The following is a 20872-nucleotide window of genomic DNA, read 5'->3' on the forward strand; positions in this document are numbered from 1 at the left end:
ACACAAACAGTACAGGTTTATGGAGAACAAATAATGTCAGACAAACCTGATAACTTTTTTTGATTTTGATCAAATTGAAAAAATAATTAAGGGAGTGCACAGGCAATGAAATCTAAACTTTAGTGTAGTAGTTAATATGCTTATGAAATCTTGCATGAAAAAAAATAATTCAAACTATGTTGGATATAAACACTGTCACATGGATAAAAACCCGGTTAGAGAAGCATGAACAAAAAGATAATCAGTGGAAATTAATTAGATGGGAGTGTCCAGAATGCTTCCACAGGAACCTTTTCCATTCTGTTGTATGTAATCATTCAAAGGAGGAGAAAAAAGCAGCCCATAAAAAGGCAAATGCTACAAAACTGTAGGTGTTGCACACATCAGTGGTAACAAGATATACAAAGGGACCTACACAGATCAGAAATAAAGGCAGAAAATAAAATGAGATTCTGCCTGGACAAATGCAAACTAATACATCTAGGAATAATCATTCAGAACTGATATTCAATGTAAGACATATTTGGAAAGTGTCAAGAGAGGTCTGAGGTGACAGCAGAAATCAAAGGTGTGTTTGCAACAGGATATATTGCTTGACAGGGAAGTAACATTCGCCTGCCTTCCCAAAGGACATCACATCATGAAACAAAGTGTATCTATCCCCTGTTCTATATGAAACGGTCAACGTTTCACTTAGACTACTTCTGTCCTTGGCATCTGAGTACCAGAAATATCAGTAAGAGGAGAAAAACAAATGATTTAACAGGCTAGAGAAATTCATCCATGGATTCCACTTATAATTTTCACTCAAAACTAAAACACAAAATTCATTGCTAATTAAATAGGAGTTTCACTCTAATATATTTAATAAAAATGTAGACAGTGATTTAGTATTTACATTCATTCATATGATGAGACCCTATAGGCATGCAATAGGAATCTATTGATTATATAGGTTAATGAAAAAAATCACTGACCTGCTGCGACCTTTGTCTACAGGAAAAATGCGAATAGATTTATCAAAGCTGGCAGATACAAATTCTTTCCCAGTGGGGGAGTAATCCACATCAAGAACCGCAGACACATGATCTATGTGAATCATTACAGGCGACTCAAGAAAGCGCATGTCAAACGTATACAAGCTGTAAAAGAAATGTGCTATTTAAAAGAAGGCACCATGCTTTAAATACCATCTCATATAAACACTTATGTGAAAAAGATTAGAGCTTTTCAGATACCAATTTCCAAATGAACTGAATTATCAAACGCATGTCATATCGCCATACATTTCTTTGAAGTACGTGATTATATGCACCCACAAAGCTCAGCTTTTAGATCCTAGGCCCTAAAACTGTTTATTTCAAGTCAGACAACTGCTAATAAAGCATGAAAAGAAACGTAGGACTTGAAAAAAGGCACAGAACACATACTAGCTGGTAGGTTTAGCTGTATTGCTGGAGTTAGGACTCCTTCCTGTTCCTACAGGAAAAGTGGGTCTCCATTACTCTACTTCTCCCTCAGCCTGTTTTTGGATCTCTGGCTCAACCTGCTTCATAAGCTACCACATCATCCTCCTTCACTCCGCCCACCTCCAGACTCAAACATACCATCTACAACTGTTGAGTGTTTCTCAGACTCCATTTGGCACACCCTGTGCCCTGCCTGCCACCCTTTCTTCTCTGCTACACTGCCCTCATTAAAGTCAGGTCTACACTATAAACTTACATCAGTATAACTAAGTCACTCAGGGGTGTGAAAAATCCAAACCCCTGAACCTAACTCCTGGTGTAGACAGCGCTGTGTCAATAGGAGGGCTTCTCCCATCAACATAGTTACCGCCTCTAGCAGAGGTGGATTAACTACGCCAACAGGAGAAGTTCTCCCATCAGCGTAGTAGCATCTTCACTGAAGGCAGGGCAGCCAACTCCACAGGTTTTCCCAGTAGGAGCCTACAGGGAAATCCTTGCCTGCTTGGAGAATGGGGAAAGGAACCAATCTCCTGCAGAATGCAGGACGATTAGAATGGCTGCAGATGCTAAGGGACAGCCTGGGACCCCAGCATGTGGAGCAGATACTGACTTTGCAGCTTCTATTCTGGTTCCTAGTGCTGGTCCCCCTGCCCTCAAAGCAGGGTGGTGGGGAAAAAATTTCTGTGCAGCCACCCTAGGCTTATAAAAATATGAGGGAAAGCCATTTAGTATTGAACTTGATTGGGGATGTGTATGTCGTAAAGTGTCTTTAAAAAATATATATATATATATATAATAAAAATTTAACGGAGGGGGAGTGTGGTTTGTTTTTTAAAATAAAATCCCTGGCTTTTGGGCCTGCTAGTTAAAAATAAAATTGGATTGAGATTATCTTTTCGTAATGAATAAAATTGATTATGGGAGAAGAATTTTTCAAACATAAGTTGATTATTAGTGACAGTGAGGAGTGTATTTGAAGAATGAAATGGTCTTTGAGGGAAAAGAAGAATGATGTGCTTTGGCAAAGAGAAAAAGAAAAAGCATTGGGGTTTCTCCCTGGGGTGACCTGTCTCTTTCCTTCCCTGTATCTAAAGCAGGGATCTCAAACACGCGGCCCGCGGAGATCTTCCCTGCGGCCCGCCAAGCTCCCCGTGGGCCCCCCCGCCAGTTACTTCCGGTCACAGCCAAACTCCCCTCACCCCCCCCCCCCCGAGTTATTTTATGTGGCAGCTAAGCTCCCTGCTCCCCAATGTTTGGGGCTGGGTCTCTCCCCCGGCCCCGCCTGCCGCCCCCACGCACCTCCCCCGAGTGTCCCCCGGCCTCACCTCTGCACCCCCTCCTAACCCCAAACTCCATCCCAGAGCCTGCACCCCCACCCCCTGCCCCAGCCCGGAGCCTTCACCCAGCACCCAAACTCCATCCCAGAGTCTGCACCCCCACCCCCTGCCCCAGCCCGGAGCCTGCACCCAGCACCCAAACTCCATCCCAGAGCCTGCACCCCAGACCCCCACCCACCCCCACCCAAACTCCCTCCCAGAGCCTTAGGCAGGTGGGGGTGGAGTTTGGGGGGGCAGGTTCTGGGCACCACCAAAATTTCTACAAACCTGCCACCCCTGGAAGAGGCAGAGCCGTGGTGGAGTGGTGGTGCAGCCCAGTGCAGTGGGGGGGCTTTAACAGAAGTAAATCTAACTAAGTGCATGTTTTGTCCTTTGAGTGAGGTGCATTACTGAGTGTATATATTTTATTAAAACCGCTTGGAAATGACTTGTTGTAGGAGCAGCAGTGATCTGTATGCTCTGTATAATGCTTAGCACTTTCCAGGAGGGAGGGGGGAGGAGCACGCTTGGGGGAGGGGGAGAAGAGATGGGGCAGGGGCGGGACCTCATGGAAGGGGTGGAGTGGGGGCGGGGCCGGGGCCAGCGAGGGGGGGTGTCAGTGATGCGGCCCTCGGGCCGATGCACTAGTCCTCATGTGGCCATTGTGGTCATTTGAGTTTGAGACCCCTGATCTAAAGTATATCTATGCAAACGTATGAACATGCAGATTTACATAAATCTGCCTCGTATTATTTTTGTTTTTGCAACGCTGGCAGGTATGACAAGGTCTCTAATTAGTCAGACAAAGCGGCCGAGGCAATATCTTTTATTGGACCAACTTCCACTGGTGAGAGAGACAAGCTTTCCAGCTTCCATAGAGCTCTTCTTCAGGTCTGGGAAAGATACTCAGGCTATGTCTACACTACAAAATTACGTTGACGTAAGTTACGTAGGCATACAACCACCACAGTAATTAAGTTGCTTTTGCGTATCCACACTACGTTCCTTGCATCAGTGGTGACAGTCCTCCCCAGGAGCACTTGTACCAATTGTACTGTCAGCGTGTAGCACTATGGGATGTTTTCTGAAAGCCAGTAACAGTCGACGTAAGCAATGCAGTGTCTGCACTGACACTGCATCAACTTAACTGCATCGGTATTGACTCTGCTGCTCTTGTGGAGGTGAAGTTATTAAGTCGGCGTTGAGTTACATCGGCAGGAGAAAAATGTTAGTGTAGACACTTTCATAGTTAGGTCAGCATATGTTGCCTTGTGTCAGTCTAACTCTGTAGTGTAAACGAGGCCTCAGAGTGTCACAGATAAATACAAGGTGGAACAGACTGTTTAGCTGAAGTAGTTACCACATATTCTAAGGGACAATTCAAAGTGAAGTGGCCCATTAATAAAGACACTGGAATTATGGCTTATTACTAAAATCTGTAACCCAATAACCACCCTTCTTTGTCCTATTACTGCAGGAGTGTTAATGGGCCACTTCACCTTGAATGGTCCCTTAGAATACCTGTTAACTACTTATACTAAAAAGCGACAGAGAGTCCTGTGGCACCTTATAGACTAACAGACAATTGGCGCATAAGCTTTCGAGGGTGAATACGCTCCAATACGTCTGTTAGTCTATAAGGTGCCACAGGACTCTGTTGCTTTTTACAGATCCAGACTAACATGGCTACCCCTCTGATACTTATACTAAACAATCTGTTCCACCTTGTATTGGCTGTGACATTGTAAGTACCTTTCCCAGATCTGAAGAGCTCTGTGTAGCTTGAAAGCTTGGCTCTTTCACCAACAGAAGTTGGTTCAATAACAGATTATCTCATCCACTTTGTCTCTCTTGTATCTTGGGACCAACACAGCTACATCATCACTGCAAACAAAGACTCAAATGACCTTTTCACCACAAACCTCTGTGCCTGTTCTCCCCCTCACCTCTACTTTTGATACAGTCAATCATATGTTCTCCTCCTCAAAAATCTAGTCCTGCACTGGCTTCCACAGTAGTATCTTCTCCAGAGTCTTCTCCTACCTCTATACATTTCCTTCAGCATCTCCTTTGGTGCATCCTGCTCCCCAGCTCTGTGAAGGGATCTTGGGGCTCTGTCCTTAGCTCCTTTTCTCTCTACACTCTTTCTTCAAGTTCCTCATCAAACTCACAGTTTCAAATATCTTCTTTTTGCCAAGGATTCACTAATCTTCCTCCAGCCAGTGCCTCACCTCAGTCTGCCTCTCCAGCATCCCTCCTGGATGTCTAGATGTTAAATTCACTTGCGTCCATGTTAGGTTATCTTTACTTCCATTCCCAATCACGCAGTGACATACTAGAGGGGAAAGACTCTAGGGCCACCAGGCCCTTCCCTTGTCCTTGCCTCATGTATACAGGTTGTGGCCACATCTTGATGTTTCTTCCTACCTAACCTTTTTTAGATCCAGTTTTTCCTTTCTGTCCACATAGCTAAACTTCTCATCTAAGCCTGCAACACTTCCCATCTTGACTATTCTAGCCGACTCAATACCCACATGACACCTCCTCCAGTCCACACAAAATGCAGCTGCTACTGAGGTCACCCGCCTTACCCATTACTCTGTCAATGTTGCCACTCTTCCCTTTTAATCCATTCACTGGCTCCCCCTTTGTAACTGCATCAAGTTCAAATCCATCTTTAAAGCCTTCCCCTTCTTTCATCACTTCCTCCTGCTACACACATCTTTTGCTCTGCCAATGATGCCTCCATAATCATCCCTCATTTATGTGCCTCACCACAACTGTCTTCTGGTTTCTTCCACTTCACCCTTTACATATGGAATGCCCTTGAGTGGGCTCACAAGGCCCAGACTCCCAATTCAAATACCTACTCAAGACCACTTTCAACCATGTCATCTACAAGACATCAGACAGTAATGACTTGCTAGAGCTGAGGAAAGGATAATTAGTATGTGGTTTAAAAAATAAAAAAAGATGGATCCTGGAACACCACACCACCTGGCCTCTCCTCCCCACACATAACGTTTATACAGAGCTTTTCTTGATTGTAAGTAGTGTGCAGCAGGGACTGTCTTCCTAAATTTATGTCCACCATTTTGCTCACTCCGAATACTACTTTAATACAAACAGAAACAGCAGTAAATTGCTGCACTGCAAGGTTCTGAATAGTATCACTAAAAATGAAGTTTTGTTAATTTCATCCTGTTGCTGCTTGAAAAAGATAGCAGGAGTGGAACTTTAAAAAAAGGCATCTTCACTTATACAGAAGTTGGCTTATGCCTCCCCAGTCACCAGGGAAAGCTCCCCAAAAGAGTGGGCAAGTAGATTTTTTTCAAGTCCTGTCTAAATGGGTTTTGAGAAATTAGTAAGGGCTTGTCTACACATACAGTTATTCTGGAATAGCTACTGTACTTTAAGTTCACACCCTACCTTAATCTAAATTAACTTTGTACCCACGCCCTAAAAATGCTCTTTCAAATATAAAAAAGACCGAACTCTTCACTGAGAGAGAATCTGACACTGACACATATCAATCTGTAACAACTAACTGGATTATTAATGTGCATAGTGCCAGCATTCAAGGGTGCTTTATACACACTGAGACAGAACCTTTATTGTGGCTAATATTAAGCTATGATCTTCCCCCTCTTCACCATAGATGGATAGATAGCTGGAATTAATTTGATGCATAGTCTTTTTTCCTACATACTTTTTCCTTCTGAATTCTCCCACTTGCACCTGCTACTCCACCATTTAATTAACTAATGCTTGTACAATGTGTTGAAGATATACAACAGTACGCAAGTACTGTTACCCACTGTATTTTTTTAAACACAAATTAGAGGAATTAATAGTGGTTGCCAACTTCATAAAGTTTTGATCACTTCAGTGGTGCTACAAGCTATGAGTTGTACTAAACTGCTTAGGAGGCCTTACTTTTCCCATCACGCCAATAAGGATTAAACAGAGCATCCAATGTATGCCCCTTTTCAAGAACATAGCCAGTTACCAGTTCTTTGGAAGAGTATCCTCAAGAAGAGTCACTATATTAATGTATTCTAGAAGAAAGCGGTGATCTCTGTGTTTGGACCACTGGCTCCTTGGAAAGAAAGGTATGAAGTGCATCTTGAGTGCTTCTGGGTTTAAACACCATTAGAGAGAGAGAAGGCTTTTTTCCAACATTAGGTTGATTGTTCAAGTGGCCAATGCCATCCAAAAAAAAAAAAAAAAAAAAAAAGGTGCTTTAGGAGACAGGAAGAGCTAGCAAAGGATAAGTACTAAAACCTTTTGTGGGGGGAAAAAAAAAATCAAGAGGCTTTTTTTTTTTTTTAGAAATGTTCATGCCAAAATAGCTGATTAGCACACTATGCCAGGACTCATGATAGCTGGCAAGTAAATAAGCACTTTCATTGCGCTGGTGGCTGGATCAATGGTGTTTAATTTCCAAGTGCCACTGTAGGTTACACTTATATCAATTCACTTTTTCTTATTGTGAGCTAAAATGGTGACCAAAGAGCTGTCATCTTATATTCCCATTTCCTCCTCCTACAGAAATAGTTACTCTGATTTTGATGATCATGCATAACTTTCAGTGCAGATAAGTTACACAGGCATATCAAGGACAGACAGACCTTGTAAATATATGAACAGCGGATTTAGTTTGAGAAAGCAAGTTGGGAGTACAACAGTAGCTGGTGGGTACATAGTACTACAGCCCTCCTTAGTAGCACTATCTTTTGGTCTTGCAAAGGTAGGGGACAAATCATGCAGTCTTTCAACACTCTCATTGACTTTAAAGCCAAATAAGGATTGCTTCACTAGGCCCTTAGAGAATAAAATGGTGGCTAATTTTTAATAAAAGACAATGTATTAATTCCAGCTATTGATTCATGTGGAAAGAGTGGTATGCTACTTAATACAAGTTTTATATCCAACAAACCTATGATTCTCTAATTAGTCATTTACTTAAGTGACTCAAACATAAAATGCGAAGAGATTTTATAAAAATAAGATTTAGGTAAATAAACCAACAGGGATCACCAAAAAGTGAGATCATGCTTACTTGTGGTCCTCATTTGCTGAAGTGAAAATAAAAGCTTCCATGGGGTTCCAACAGAGTGTATTTGTCCTCATGTCCAAGATAACCTGAAGAAAGTTACATGTTACTACACTGTTATAAGTAATAAATAGTGGCCATTCTCCACACACACTAAATCTCCCAACACCTCTGGGAAGCAGGTAAACAACTCCATTCTACAGATGCAGAAACTGAGGCAGAAGGGTGAAGTGACATACCCAAGGCCACAGAGCATTTCAGTAGCAGTGTAAGGATTAGGACTCAGGACTTCCTGTCCCAAATTATGAGGTCTTTCCTTCAGATTATGCTGCAATTAAGTTCTCTGTAGAGACATGTCATGTAACAGGGGCTTTATGTCAATACCATTCCTGAGCTGGTCCACCAAGCTACTTTTAAATCTCCCCTGTAGGCCCACTTCTTCCATAATACCAACAGGAACCTTTCAAATCTATTATCTATTCAATATATTTATTTCTTTAAAAGACATCTTTGATGGATGATGAAATGGATTAGTCTTTGCTAAGTAATCACATAAAATTAATACTGCCTGTCCTTTCTGCAACTACTCCCCACCCGAGCTGTTATCTTCTTACTATGTCAGAAATTATTGTTCACTAATTCCTCAGGCCAAGATGATATCTTGTCTGCTTTGAGAAGTGCCTAGCAGTTTTTGGGTGGGTGCAGTTAGTATAATACCATAGATATACTAAGTAGAAATGGGACCTGTACCACTGGCAGTAAGTTGATTCATGAGTCAGAAATTTTGCATCCTGAGCTTGTGAAAACCAGATGACCACAGAAGAGACCAGCTTCATCTTAAAGTAGTAGAGATGGAGCTGACAACTACCCTCGTAAGACAACCCACACATTTTGCTGATAGCCAATTAGATGAAAAGTATTAGGAAGCCATATGTTCTATTCTCCCACCCTGAAGTGGAGTCCTGCAAGTGTAAAGACAGCTGGGTAATTGTTGGGGGAGGAGAAAAAAAGTCATCTAGTAACAGAGTTAGCTCTGGTCTCTGCTGAGGCTTGGAGGAGCTTCCAACCACCATATCAAGAGAGTTATTTGCACACAGTGATTCTTCCTGCCACATTAGATGGATAACTACACAGAAGTTATTAATAAGTGAGCAATTCAAACAGAATGTCCACAACTCAGTGGGTCAACTCTAATCCTAGCCAAAGTTTTGTATTTAATCTTTATTCTACTCAACTCTCTCTCTCTCAGCTTATTATAGGTGTATGAAAATTTCAGGGTCTTTTTAAACTAGTTAACAGTAAGTGAATACTGCATGGCTTACACCAAAGCCACAAAAATAAATTTATAGCCAACGTTTTATTACATATATGATCAATATTCTAAATTTAAATGTTGGTAAAAAAGTAACTATTTGGTATTACTGGTGAATCAGAAGTGGCTAAGCATTTGTTGGTTTTGATTTGGGTCTTAATATGGATAACTCCCTCTCAAAAGAAGCCAGATTTGCTCAAAGTCTATGCCTTTGCCTCTTGTTTCATAATACTTCTTTTCCAACTGAATGTGTAGTATATCTTGAGTCCACTGTTTCATACATGGCATCATTCTACATTTTTCAGTAAAAACACCAACTGAACAAATAATGTTACCATATCTAATATTATGCCTGACAGCAGTTGTAAAAATCAGTCTGGGGCTTGAAGAGATTTGAGTTACTGTGGATGTGATTTTTTACACAGCCACTACAGCAACTTTTAATTTTTTAACAGAGACCATCTCATGATCTCTATTTTTAATTATAGAAATGTCCAGACATTTAATGAGGAAAACTCTTTACTGGGACAAGTTTAACACTGGTTTTGTTTGTTTATTTTTAAGCCATGAACACTTGCTAGAGGTTTCCTGTGTGAAGAGTCAATAAGGAGACCTGTAGATTAAATGCAACACAAACACACATTGTCCATATATAGTGAGATTTTACTAATCTCTCCCACTTTAGTATGTATGGAGATTTTGGCCTATATGATCAGCTAAGGCTTTTATTAGTATAGCAAACAGTGGGCAACACCATTTTGCTCCTCTGGGCAGTTCAAATATAGGGGAATTTTTAATCCTAAACTCTTTACGTCAATGATTTCTTATGGCAGTGAATCCCACAGATTCTAGAAGAATGATTGCCTTTTTACAGTTTTAAGTTGGTTACTTTTTAATTTCACTGAATGTCTTCCTGTTCTTGAATTATGGGTGCTCCCATTTACCCTTTCTACCCCACTCATTTTTTACACATTTAAAATGGTTCCAATCTTTTCACATGGAAGTTTCCATGCCTGTAGTCCTTTTCATCACCATCTTTGAATACGTTCTGCTTGTGCCATATATGTTTTCAGACGCGGGGGACCAGAACTGATCAGAGTATTCCAATTAGGTGTTCCACTGATTTATATAATAGCATTAATACTTTCAGTGTTGTTTTCTATCCCATAACACTGTTTGCATTTTTTTTCATTAAATTAACGATCACATATTGAGCAAATGTTTTCCTCAAGCTGTCTGTAATGACCCTTAGGGCTATTCCCCCGCAAGTGGTCACAGTTCATTTAGAGCCCAGCAATATTCATGTGTAGTTCAAGTAATACCGTCCAGTATACATTACCTTGCATTAGTCAACTTGGAATTGCATCTGCCATAATGCTGCCCATTTATCCAAATTTGTTAAATCCCTATGAAGTTTTTCAGTCTTTAAGGGCCTTGACTATCCTAAATAATGGGGTCATCTGCAAGTTTTGCCATCTAACGGTTTGCCCATAATAAATATCTTTTCAATTCTGTTGGCTAATATTGTTATGTTTATCTTTGGTACAGAATCTATAGAGATTATAGAATTATTTTTTTATATTTATAGGGTTTGCATTAAAATATGTACCACAGATAACAGTTGTGGAATGGAATGCAAGTGGAGAAAGTAATGGTAATGTATATATCAAGAATTGTCAAAATTAATGTACACACTTAAATAGGACATTTTGCACTAGATAGAAGAAAAACAAAGGGCTTTATTTTGTACAGCTGCCGTTCCCTCCTGAACACTGCCATGGTATCTCATCCCCTAAATTAAAGCTAGTACATCTGTAAGGAAAGAGATCTCTGCTCTTTTTTAGGAAGTCATTAGCTACGTGAAGGTCTGAGATTAGGGTGATTGCACATAGGCTTTTATAAATATCGCAGAAACGTTATTTAATAACGGTGTGATTGACAGTTATCAGTTCTAATTAAGTGATAAATCTGGCATCTTTGTCTGATAATCAGGCCAGGAGTTCACCCATTCACAGCCACTTTGTTTTAAACATAGCACAGATTTTTCTACTGATTATTTCTCTTAAAAATAAATCATTTTCAAAGACTTCCAGATATTCTTGCATTGCATCATCAGTGTACCATTTATCTTTCTTCAGCAGCAGTGCTTCTAGTTTTGAATTCCTTTTTTTTTAAAAACTGCTTTTCTATAAGAAAACAGCACCTCATCATAATTGCTTTAAAAGCTTCTCATCTGCAAGTCAGGGTTTTGTGGTGGAGTTTTTTTTAATTTTACCTCCGATCATAGTTTTACACTTACTATTGCTAAAATAGTTAAGCCACACAGAGCTCTTATCATAGAATCATAGAATATCAGGGTTGGAAGGGACCTCAGGAGGTCATCTAGTCCAACCCCCTGCTCAAAGCAGGACCAATCCCCAGACAGATTTTTGCCCCAGATCCCTAAATGGCCCCCTCAAGGATTGAACTCACAACCCTGGGTTTAGCAGGCCAAAGCTCAAACCACTGAGCTATCTGTCTCTCCTCTCCCCCCCCAAGATGGACTGTGGCAATTCATAGCATAGCTCTCTGTTTCCACTGGAGGTTAGACTATCTATCTATTAATGTTTAATTAAACATAGGTCCCCTTGGGCCTCTTCACAAGACTGCACGGCAGTAACCCAACGAACAACAGATCACCAGTATAGGAGAAGTGCATAGAACAGCAAGAAAGTTATCGAATGGGGATTTCTACATCTCCACACAGCCTACATTCCTAACTTAGCCTTCCATGCAGTTTAAAGGGAGCCTGTCAATTATCATGTTTATCTGTGTGTTATGGCTAGCACATCATCACCAATGAGAGATTTTGTGGGCCAAAGTCTGCCCTCAACTAGATAGAAGTGCAACTCCATTGTCTTCAGAAAAAGAGGAGGCCAGAATTTGGTTCTGGAACTGGAGCTTTAACAACAGTTCTGTTGATACACGAAACAGAGGAGAATCCAGCTCACTCACTCAGTTACATTAGTAATACTACCAGGACTAAGAACTTATTTTAAGTATGAAAAATAAACAATAATGATGGCTTGGAATAGAGTGAATGTAGAGCTATAATTGCCTCCCACTGAAAGCACTTTCTTACATACTAAAAATCTTGAAGTAGTTCCATTCTCTTACAAGAGACCTATGTTGCTGTCAGGATTTTTTAAAATTGATTAATTTATTTTAAATCAAAGAGCAGATATACTGTTCTGTTAGGACTTTCTAGGCACATTATTTTGGATCATCACTGAGGATCTACTGACCATTCTGTGCTTGTTTCCCCACACAAGGCTCCCACTCACATCAACGACAATTTTTTTTTTTTTGTGAGGACAGACTGCATAATATACCATAGGGACTCTCAGTGCATAACAAAGAGCCAGAACACTGTGCTCCCATAGAAGCAAAAATGTCATCAAGCTGAGTCAGTCCTTGAACCCAATAACAACATTATCTGTTCATAAATACTCAACTGTGAATTATCTTACATTTAATGGTTTGCCTAAAACAGGGGTAGGCAACCTATGGCACGCGAGCTGATTTTCAGTGGCACTGACACTGCCGGGGTCCTGGCCACCAATCCGGGGGGCTCTGCATTTTAATTTAATTTTAAATGAAACTTCTTAAACATTTTAAAAACCTTATTTATTTTACATACAACAAGAGTTTAGTTATATATTACAGACTTATAGAAAGAGACCCTCTAAAAAACGTTAAAATGTATTACTGGCACGCAAAACCTTAAATTAGAGTGAATAAATGAAGACTCGGCACACCACTTCTGAAAGGTTGCCGACCCCTGGCCTAAAATGTTTTTGTAAAGGCAAGTGACAACTCACATGTTGTGTATAAAATAATTTATATAAATATAAATGTTATTTGACAAAGTATTTATTCAGTTTTAACTAGAAATGTATCGATCACACCATTTAACTCAAGCAAGCTCAAGAAAAAAACTTGTCATTTCCATTTGTAAATGTGTGTAAGCTCAATTTTTCAGCACAGATCTTTGAGTGAAAATCTTTTAAGAGTTAAAAAAAATCACTTTGTCTCCCCCTCTGGCAAGAAAAAAACATCACATGTGTAGGAGCACTACATTAAATGAACACAACTAAGGGCTTGTTTACCATACCGGGCGGGGTCAATCTAAGATACAGAACTTCAGCTATGCAATAGCATAGCTGAAGTCGACGTACTTAGATCTACTTACTGCGGTGTCTTCACTGCAGTAAGTCGGCAGCTGACGCTCTCCCGTTGACTCCGCTTGCTCTTCTCATTCTAGTGGAGTACTGGAGTTGACGGGAGAGCGTTCAGTGGTCGATTTATTGCGTCTATACTAGACGCAATAAATTGACCCCCGCTGGATTGATCGCTGCCTGCCAATCCGGCGGGTATTGTAGACAAGCTTTAAGACTCTGATGTCCAGTCTGACAGAGAGAGTATGACAGCCAATTTGAAATGAAAAGAGGGCCCTTTTTAATCCCTTTGCATGGCTTAAATCACAAAAATTTACACCCCAGATTAGGTTAAATTAAAGAGGTGACACTCACAGAACTCCCACTTGGTCCAAAATCCCCAACGCTTACTATGTCAGGGACTAACTTTAAACTGTCTGGGGCCTCTCCATGCTAACATGCTACTTAAGTGTTGCTGTATTACCAAAACTGCGATCAACATTTTATGAACAAATCATTAAAACAGCAAGAAAACAAAAAGTTACCTTCTTTAATGGAGTTGATTGCCTCATGTCATACAGCACAATATTTCTGTCTGAAGCACAGCTTCCTAAAAGATACGTCTAAAAAATAATCATGCCATTATATCAGGTACCACCTTCTAAAGTTATGAAAACAAAAAAAATAGGACACTGAGTATATATTTTACACTAAATATTTAAGCAACTGCTATTTTGCTAATTTAAGTACAGACAGAGCCACTTTTTTCTAATATATGACTCTTAAAATTTTAAGAAAACCGTTTGAAGAAAAGCAATCACAGAACAGGAACAGGATCTTGAATCTCCTTTGACAAAACAAAATTTTGGTGTTAAATGTGTTCCGTTTGCTTTAACCATTAGTAAATGGGTTCACTGTTCTTTATGTACAGCTGAACAGTCAATCCGAGGGCTTTTCTCAGAAATAGCTTTGTTTTCGCCCAACAGAAATCAGAACTAATCCATTTTTCCCCACTTGTGAAGTGGTAATTCTCTCACATATTCACCAGCTAATCTAAAGGACAGTACATCCAAAATTCCCCTCAACACGATGTTGGTCATTGATTTAGTATGTATACAAAAGACTATCTTTAGTATTACCTACTGAAGCAACATCACCACTTAAAATAAAAAAAATTAAAAAGCGGCTATATAACAGGTGTTAAAAGTACTGTTTTGGAAATTTATAGTTGCAACAAACAGTTGAATATGAATCTCTGAATGTTAATATGATTTAGTCCTCGTACTGACCAAATAAAATATTGATATGTAGTATGTATAAAGAAAACATTACCTCAATTGGATTAAATTTAACACTGCTGATGCTATCAACACCCCATGTCAAAGAGCATATGGGACTGGTCCTTTGTTCATCCCAGATGTCTACTTGATGCCCACAAGTTGCAAATACAGCTTCCTTCCAGTGGTGATCAATTCCTGTGTACACTGTCTTTAAAGGCAAAAAAATTAGTTACAGGAATGATCAACTCAACTTTGTATAACAAGTTTTTCAAGTTGTTACATTTATTATTTAAATTACTGATGACCAAATCGTCACCCCCTGCTGAACAGTTAACATGTTGTAGTCTTTCACATTTAGCTATTTTAAGAATATTGTAGCCTTTCATTTTCTATTTGCAAGTTCTTCTTTGTAAACTTTCATTGATTATATTTATAGTGAAACCTGTATTAAGTGGTCACTCAGACAGTTTGAAACCAGTCTGACTGAACATTTTAATTTGAAGAACAACATATTAAAAAGTGTGGTAATATAAACCCCCCCCCACACACACACACACACAAAACAATTTAAAAATGTTTAATGTATTTCCAGAGGCAGTCAAATAGGTCCCATACGTTACACAAAAGTGTATAGCTGAATCTTGTTAGCAATTTTCCTTATGGCTGTACCCATAATTCATTTTAAAATCTCTCTCTAGCTCACATACAAAGAAAACCCACCAAAACATGTGCACTGTGGTGGAGAAAAAAAAAAAAGCTGGTTTTTATGGCAAAGTTGCTTAAAACAAAACCACTATCACATCTCATAGATGCAGGCCAGAAGGAACCGTCATCATGTAGTCTGATCTCTTGTATTTCACCCAGTTAACCCAATATTGAGCCCACTAACTTCCATCTAACTAAAGAATAACTTGTATTTGACTAAGACTATCTTCCAGAAAGGCATCCAGTCAATAAGATGACATCAAGAGATGGAGAATCCACCACTTGCATAGGTAGTTTGTTCTAATGGTTAACCACCTTCACAGTTAAAAATCTGTCCTAATTCGAATTTCTCTGGCTTCAGTTTACACCCACTGGTTCTTGCTATGCCTTTCTCTGTTAGAATAAAGAGCCCTTTAGTACCGGTATTTTCTTCCCATGAAGGTATACTGTATTCAAGTAATCTCTCAATCTTTTTGATAAGCCAAACAGATGGAGCACTTTAAGGGCTTGTCTTCACAGCAATATTAACTAAAGGTATAACTCAAGAGTCGCCTCCAACCTAACTCCCGTTCACACATACATAAGAACGGCCCTACTTGGTCAGACCAAAGGTCCATCTAGCCCAGTATCCTGTCTTCCGACAGTGGCCAATGCCAGGTGCCCCATAGGGAATGAAGAGAACATGTAACACTGCTCTACAGCCAAAATGCTTCTGAAATAAATGTAGTCAAACTTTACTAATTCTGGGTCACTGAGAACGAAAATGATGCTTAAAATTGTTGATTGGCTCTAGTTTTCAAGATATGCTATTGGGTCAGTATATACGACCCTTGACTTGGGAATGGCGGAGGATAAGTGAGTTATAAAGGGAAGGGATCTCAATTTAAACCAGAAATGACTAAAATACATCTTTGACTGGATCTATGAATAAATCTATGACTGGGTTTGGACAATACTTGCTTTTTAGGCAAAACAATGAATGATGCAATCTGAAGCTGGTATTGCGTCATACATGATATGAATTGCATCATGTTATTCCTGGAAGTCATGGATGATGCAATCATAACGAAGCTTACATCACTCTGCTGAACAAATTGCCCTATATCAGCTCTAGAAATCATACAGTGTCGTGCTCTCTTATTTGTCAGTGTTTGATTTTGCAAAGGGACACATTTCTGTTTCGCCAAAGTGAGCAGAGATGCCTCGTACTTGTGTGAACAGTGCAGATAACTTCTGCTAGGTTTGTGGTGAAGTGACTTTTGCATCACAAAAGCGCAGTATAACCACTATGGTTAAGAAAGCCTATCACCTTTATTTTGGCTGCAAAATTGGAGATCAGGACAAGAGGTGGGCCCCACACATATGCTGCAACACTTGTGCAACAAATCTTCGCCAGTGGTTGAACAGGAAAAGGAAATCTATGCCTTTTGCAGTGCCAATGATTTGGAGAGAGACAACAGATCATACCAGCAATTGTTACTTCTGCATGGTGCCTCCAGTTGGGAAAGGTGTGTCAAAGAAGAAAAAGTGGACTGTGCATTATCCAAACATTCCATCAGCTATACGCCCAGTACCCCACGGAGGAGGACTGCCGGTTCCTGATGCACCAGAATCAGTCTCACTTGAGTCAGACGAGGAAGAGGAAGAGGATGAAACTTCTGGTCCTGAACCATCAATGTCACAGGACCCACATTTTCTCCCATCCTCCTCCTCTGAACCACACCTCATAACACAAGGTGAACTGAATGACCTTGTCAGGGATTTGGAACTACCCAAGAGTAAGGCAGAGCTGTTGGGCTCCAGACTACAGCAGTGGAATCTCCTGGCAGGTGATGTTAGGGTTTCCATGTTCCGTGACCGTCAAAAGGATCTCGTCCCATTCTTCTTCATGGAAGGTGATCTTGTAGCCTGCAACAACATCCATGGTGTGATGGCAGCCCTCAACATCGTTCACGATCCAGATGAGTGGAGACTGTTCATTGATTCATCAAAGACGAGTCTTAAAGCTGTTTTACTGCATAATGGCAATGTTTTGCCATCAATTCCAGTTGGTCATGCAGTCCATATGAAGGAAACCTATGACAACATGAAACAACTTTTGAGGTGCATAAACTATGACCAACATCAGTGGCAGCTTTGTGGCGATTTGAAGGTTGTTGCTCTCTTGCTTGGTCTGCAGACTGGATACATAAAGTACTGCTGTTTTCTCTGCGAATGGGATAGTCGTGCAAGAGATTCCCACTCCATCAAGAAAGATTGGCCACTCCGACAGTCATTGGAGCCTGGGAGGAAAAGTGTTCAGCATCCACCACTTGTTGAATGAAGGAAGATTTTGTTACCACCCTTACACATCAAGCTGAGTCTGATGAAGAACTTTGTCAAGGCCATTGACAAAACACAAGCAGCTTTCAAGTACCTCCGTGGAAAATTTCCAAGGTTAAGTGAAGCTAAGATAAAGGAAGGTGTCTTTGTTGGTCCTCAGATTCGTGAACTTCTTCGAGATGATGCATTTGACCATGCGCTGCGTGGCAAGGAAAAGACGGCATGGAAAGCCTTCCAGTTAGTGGCAATAAATTTTCTCAGAAACAACAAGGCAGACAACTACAGGTTGTTGGTGGAAAACCTCCTCAAGGCATACAAAAGCCTTGGTTGCAACATGTCACTAAAGATACATTTTTTGCACTCTCATCTAGATTTTTTTCCACCGAACTGCGGAGCAGTGAGCGACGAGCACGGCGAGCGATTTCACCAGGACATTGTAACAATGGAGAAACGCTATCAGGGCAAATGGAGCCCATCAATGCTTGCAGACTATTGCTGGACAGTGACAAGAGATGCTCCATTTAATGAATACAAGAGACAAGCCAAGAAGCGCCATGTAGACACTGAATAGGACTAAACTATGTACATAATAGTTTTTTGCCTTTTGTTTCATAATACATTTTATTTATATAACCCTTTTGCTGATTTTTAAAGTGTTACATGAACAGGACAGGTGAAATATTATCATGTAAAGCAACCATAAACACATGAAAAGACCTAGGTTTACAATTTATGATTAAAACTCTACTATCTACACAATATACATAGACATAAAATGTAAAAACTTAAATATCTTAAAACAACTGATTGGCTACTGTTTCTAATTGTCCTATTTGAATTCAGCACATCAAAATACATAATAAATAGCACATTTTATCTCTGAAGCAGACGACTTCTCAAAAATTGTAGACCAGTGTAATCATCAAGTGATCCATCCCATCGCTCATTCCCAGCTTCTGGCAAACAGAATGGACCTATCCTCCATGAGTTTATCTAGTTCTTTTTTGAACTCTGTTATGGTCTTGGCCTTCATAACATCCTCTGGCAAGGAGTTCCACAGGTTGACTGTGCGTTGGGTGAAGAAATACTCCTTTTATTTGTTTTAAACCTGTTGCCTATTAATTTCATTTGGTGACCCCTAGTTCTTGTGTTATGAGAAGTAGTAAATAACACTTCCTTACCTACTTTCTCTACACCAGTCATGACTTTATAGACCTCAATCATGTCTCCCCTTAGCCGTCTCTTTTCCAAGCTGAAAAGTCCCAGTTTTATTAATCTCTCCTCATACGGAAGCCGTTCCATACCCCTAATTGCTGTTTAATTTATTAATTTGTTCCAAAACCTCCTCAAATGATACCTCAATCTGGGACAGTTCCTCAGATCTGTCACCTAAAAAGAATGGCTCAGGTTTGGGAATCTCCCTCACATCTTCAGCCATGAAGACCGATACAAAGAATTCATTTAGGCCTGGTCTACACTACGACTTTAATTCGGATTTAGCTGCTTTAAATCGAATTAACGCTGGATCCGTCCACACAACGAAGCCATTTAATTCGAATTAAAGAGCCCTTTAATTCGATTTCTGTACTCCTCCTCGACGAGCGGAGTAGCGTCAAAATCGGTATTGTCAATCCGAATTAAGGTTAGTGTGGCCGCAATTCGATGTTATTGGCCTCCAGGAGCTATCCCACAGTGCACCATTGTGACCGCTCTGGACAGCAATCTGAACTCAGATGCGCTGGCCAGGTGGACAGGAAAAGCCCCGGGAACATTTGAATTTCATTTCCTGTTTGCACAGCGTGGAGAGCACAGGTGACCACAGAGAGCTCATCAGCACAGGTAACCATGCAGGCTGATAATCGAAAAAGAGCACCAGCATGGACCGTACAGGAGGTACTGGATTTGATCGCTATATGGGGAGAGGATTCAGTGCTAGCAGAACTTCGTTCGAAAAGACGAAATGCCAAAACTTTTGAAAAAATTTCCAAGGGCATGATGGAGAGAGGCCACAATAGGGACTCAGATCAGTGCCGCGTGAAAGTCAAGGAGCTCAGACAAGCCTATCAAAAAGCAAAGGAGGCAAACGGTCGCTCCGGGTCAGAGCCGCGGACATGCCGCTTCTACGCCGAGCTAAATGCATTTCTAGGGGGGGCCGCCACCACTACCCCACCTCTGACTGTGGATTCCGAGATGGGGATAATCTCATCAGGTACACCTGATGATTCCGCGGAAGGGGAAGAGGAGGAGGAGGAGGAGGAGCTGGCAGAGAGCACCCAGCTCTCCGTTCTCCCCAACAGCCAGGATCTGTTTCTCACCCTGACTGAAGTACCCTCCCAAGCCTCCCAAGCCAGTACCCAAGACCATGACCCCATGGAAGGGACCTCAGGTGAGTTTACCTTTTAAAATATAAAACATGGTTTAAAAGCAAGCATTTTTAATGATTAATTTGCCCTGAGCACTTGGGATGCATTCGCAGCCAGTACAGCTACTGGAAAAGTCTGTTAACATGTCTGGGGATGGAGCGGAAATCCTCCAGGGACATCTCCATGAAGCTCTCCTGGAGGTACTCCAAAAGCCTTGCCACAAGGTTTCTGGGCAGTGCAGCCTTATTCCGTCCTCCATGGTAGGACACTTGACCACGCCATGCTAGTAGCAAGTAATCTGGTATCATTGCATGACAAAGCCTGGCAGCGTATGGTCCCAGTGTTTGCTGGCATTCAAGCAACATCCGTTCTTTATCTTGCTGTGTAATCCTCAGGAGAGTGATATCGCTTAGGGTAACCTGGTTGAAATACGGGAATTTAATTAAGGGGACAGAGGTGGCCGTTCCTACTGGGCTGTTTGCCTGTGGCTGAAAAGAAATCCTTCCCTGCATTTAGCCAAGTGCAAAGGGGGGGGGGGGGGGCGAGAGGATTGGCCCAGAGCTTTTCGCGTTTTGCTAGCAGGGATCTTCCCTGATACCAGCCACGCGGTGGGGGGAGGGATAAAGCACTCATCCCAGAGAATTCATGGCGGGTTGGGGGGGGGTGTTAGTTTGGTTCCTGCAGGGATCTTCCCTGATACCAGCCACGCGGTGGGGGGAGGGATAAAGCACTCATCCCAGAGAATTGGATGGTGGGGGGGTGTTAGCTTGTTTTCTGCTGCTGAAGGTTAACAGGAAAACTGCAGCACAACGGGCTTTGCTTGGTATGTGGGAAAGCAGGGCGCAGAAGCCTA

General features: G+C 41.1%; 1 protein-coding gene across 1 annotated transcript in view; it reads right to left on the minus strand.

The window, feature by feature from the left end:
* The window catches only part of DCAF13 (DDB1 and CUL4 associated factor 13), a 48060-nt gene that overhangs the window by 14591 nt on the left and 12597 nt on the right, over positions 1 to 20872 (minus strand). Inside the window, exons 5-8 of the mRNA XM_065398582.1 lie at positions 14682 to 14837; positions 13895 to 13972; positions 7848 to 7930; positions 978 to 1142 (exon numbers count right to left, since the gene is read on the minus strand). Coding sequence (XP_065254654.1) covers positions 978 to 1142; positions 7848 to 7930; positions 13895 to 13972; positions 14682 to 14837 — 482 coding nt within the window. The remainder of the gene's footprint in view (positions 1 to 977; positions 1143 to 7847; positions 7931 to 13894; positions 13973 to 14681; positions 14838 to 20872) is intronic.

This window comes from Emys orbicularis, chromosome 2 (assembly GCF_028017835.1).
Source record: "Emys orbicularis isolate rEmyOrb1 chromosome 2, rEmyOrb1.hap1, whole genome shotgun sequence".
Lineage (NCBI taxonomy): Eukaryota > Metazoa > Chordata > Testudines > Emydidae > Emys > Emys orbicularis.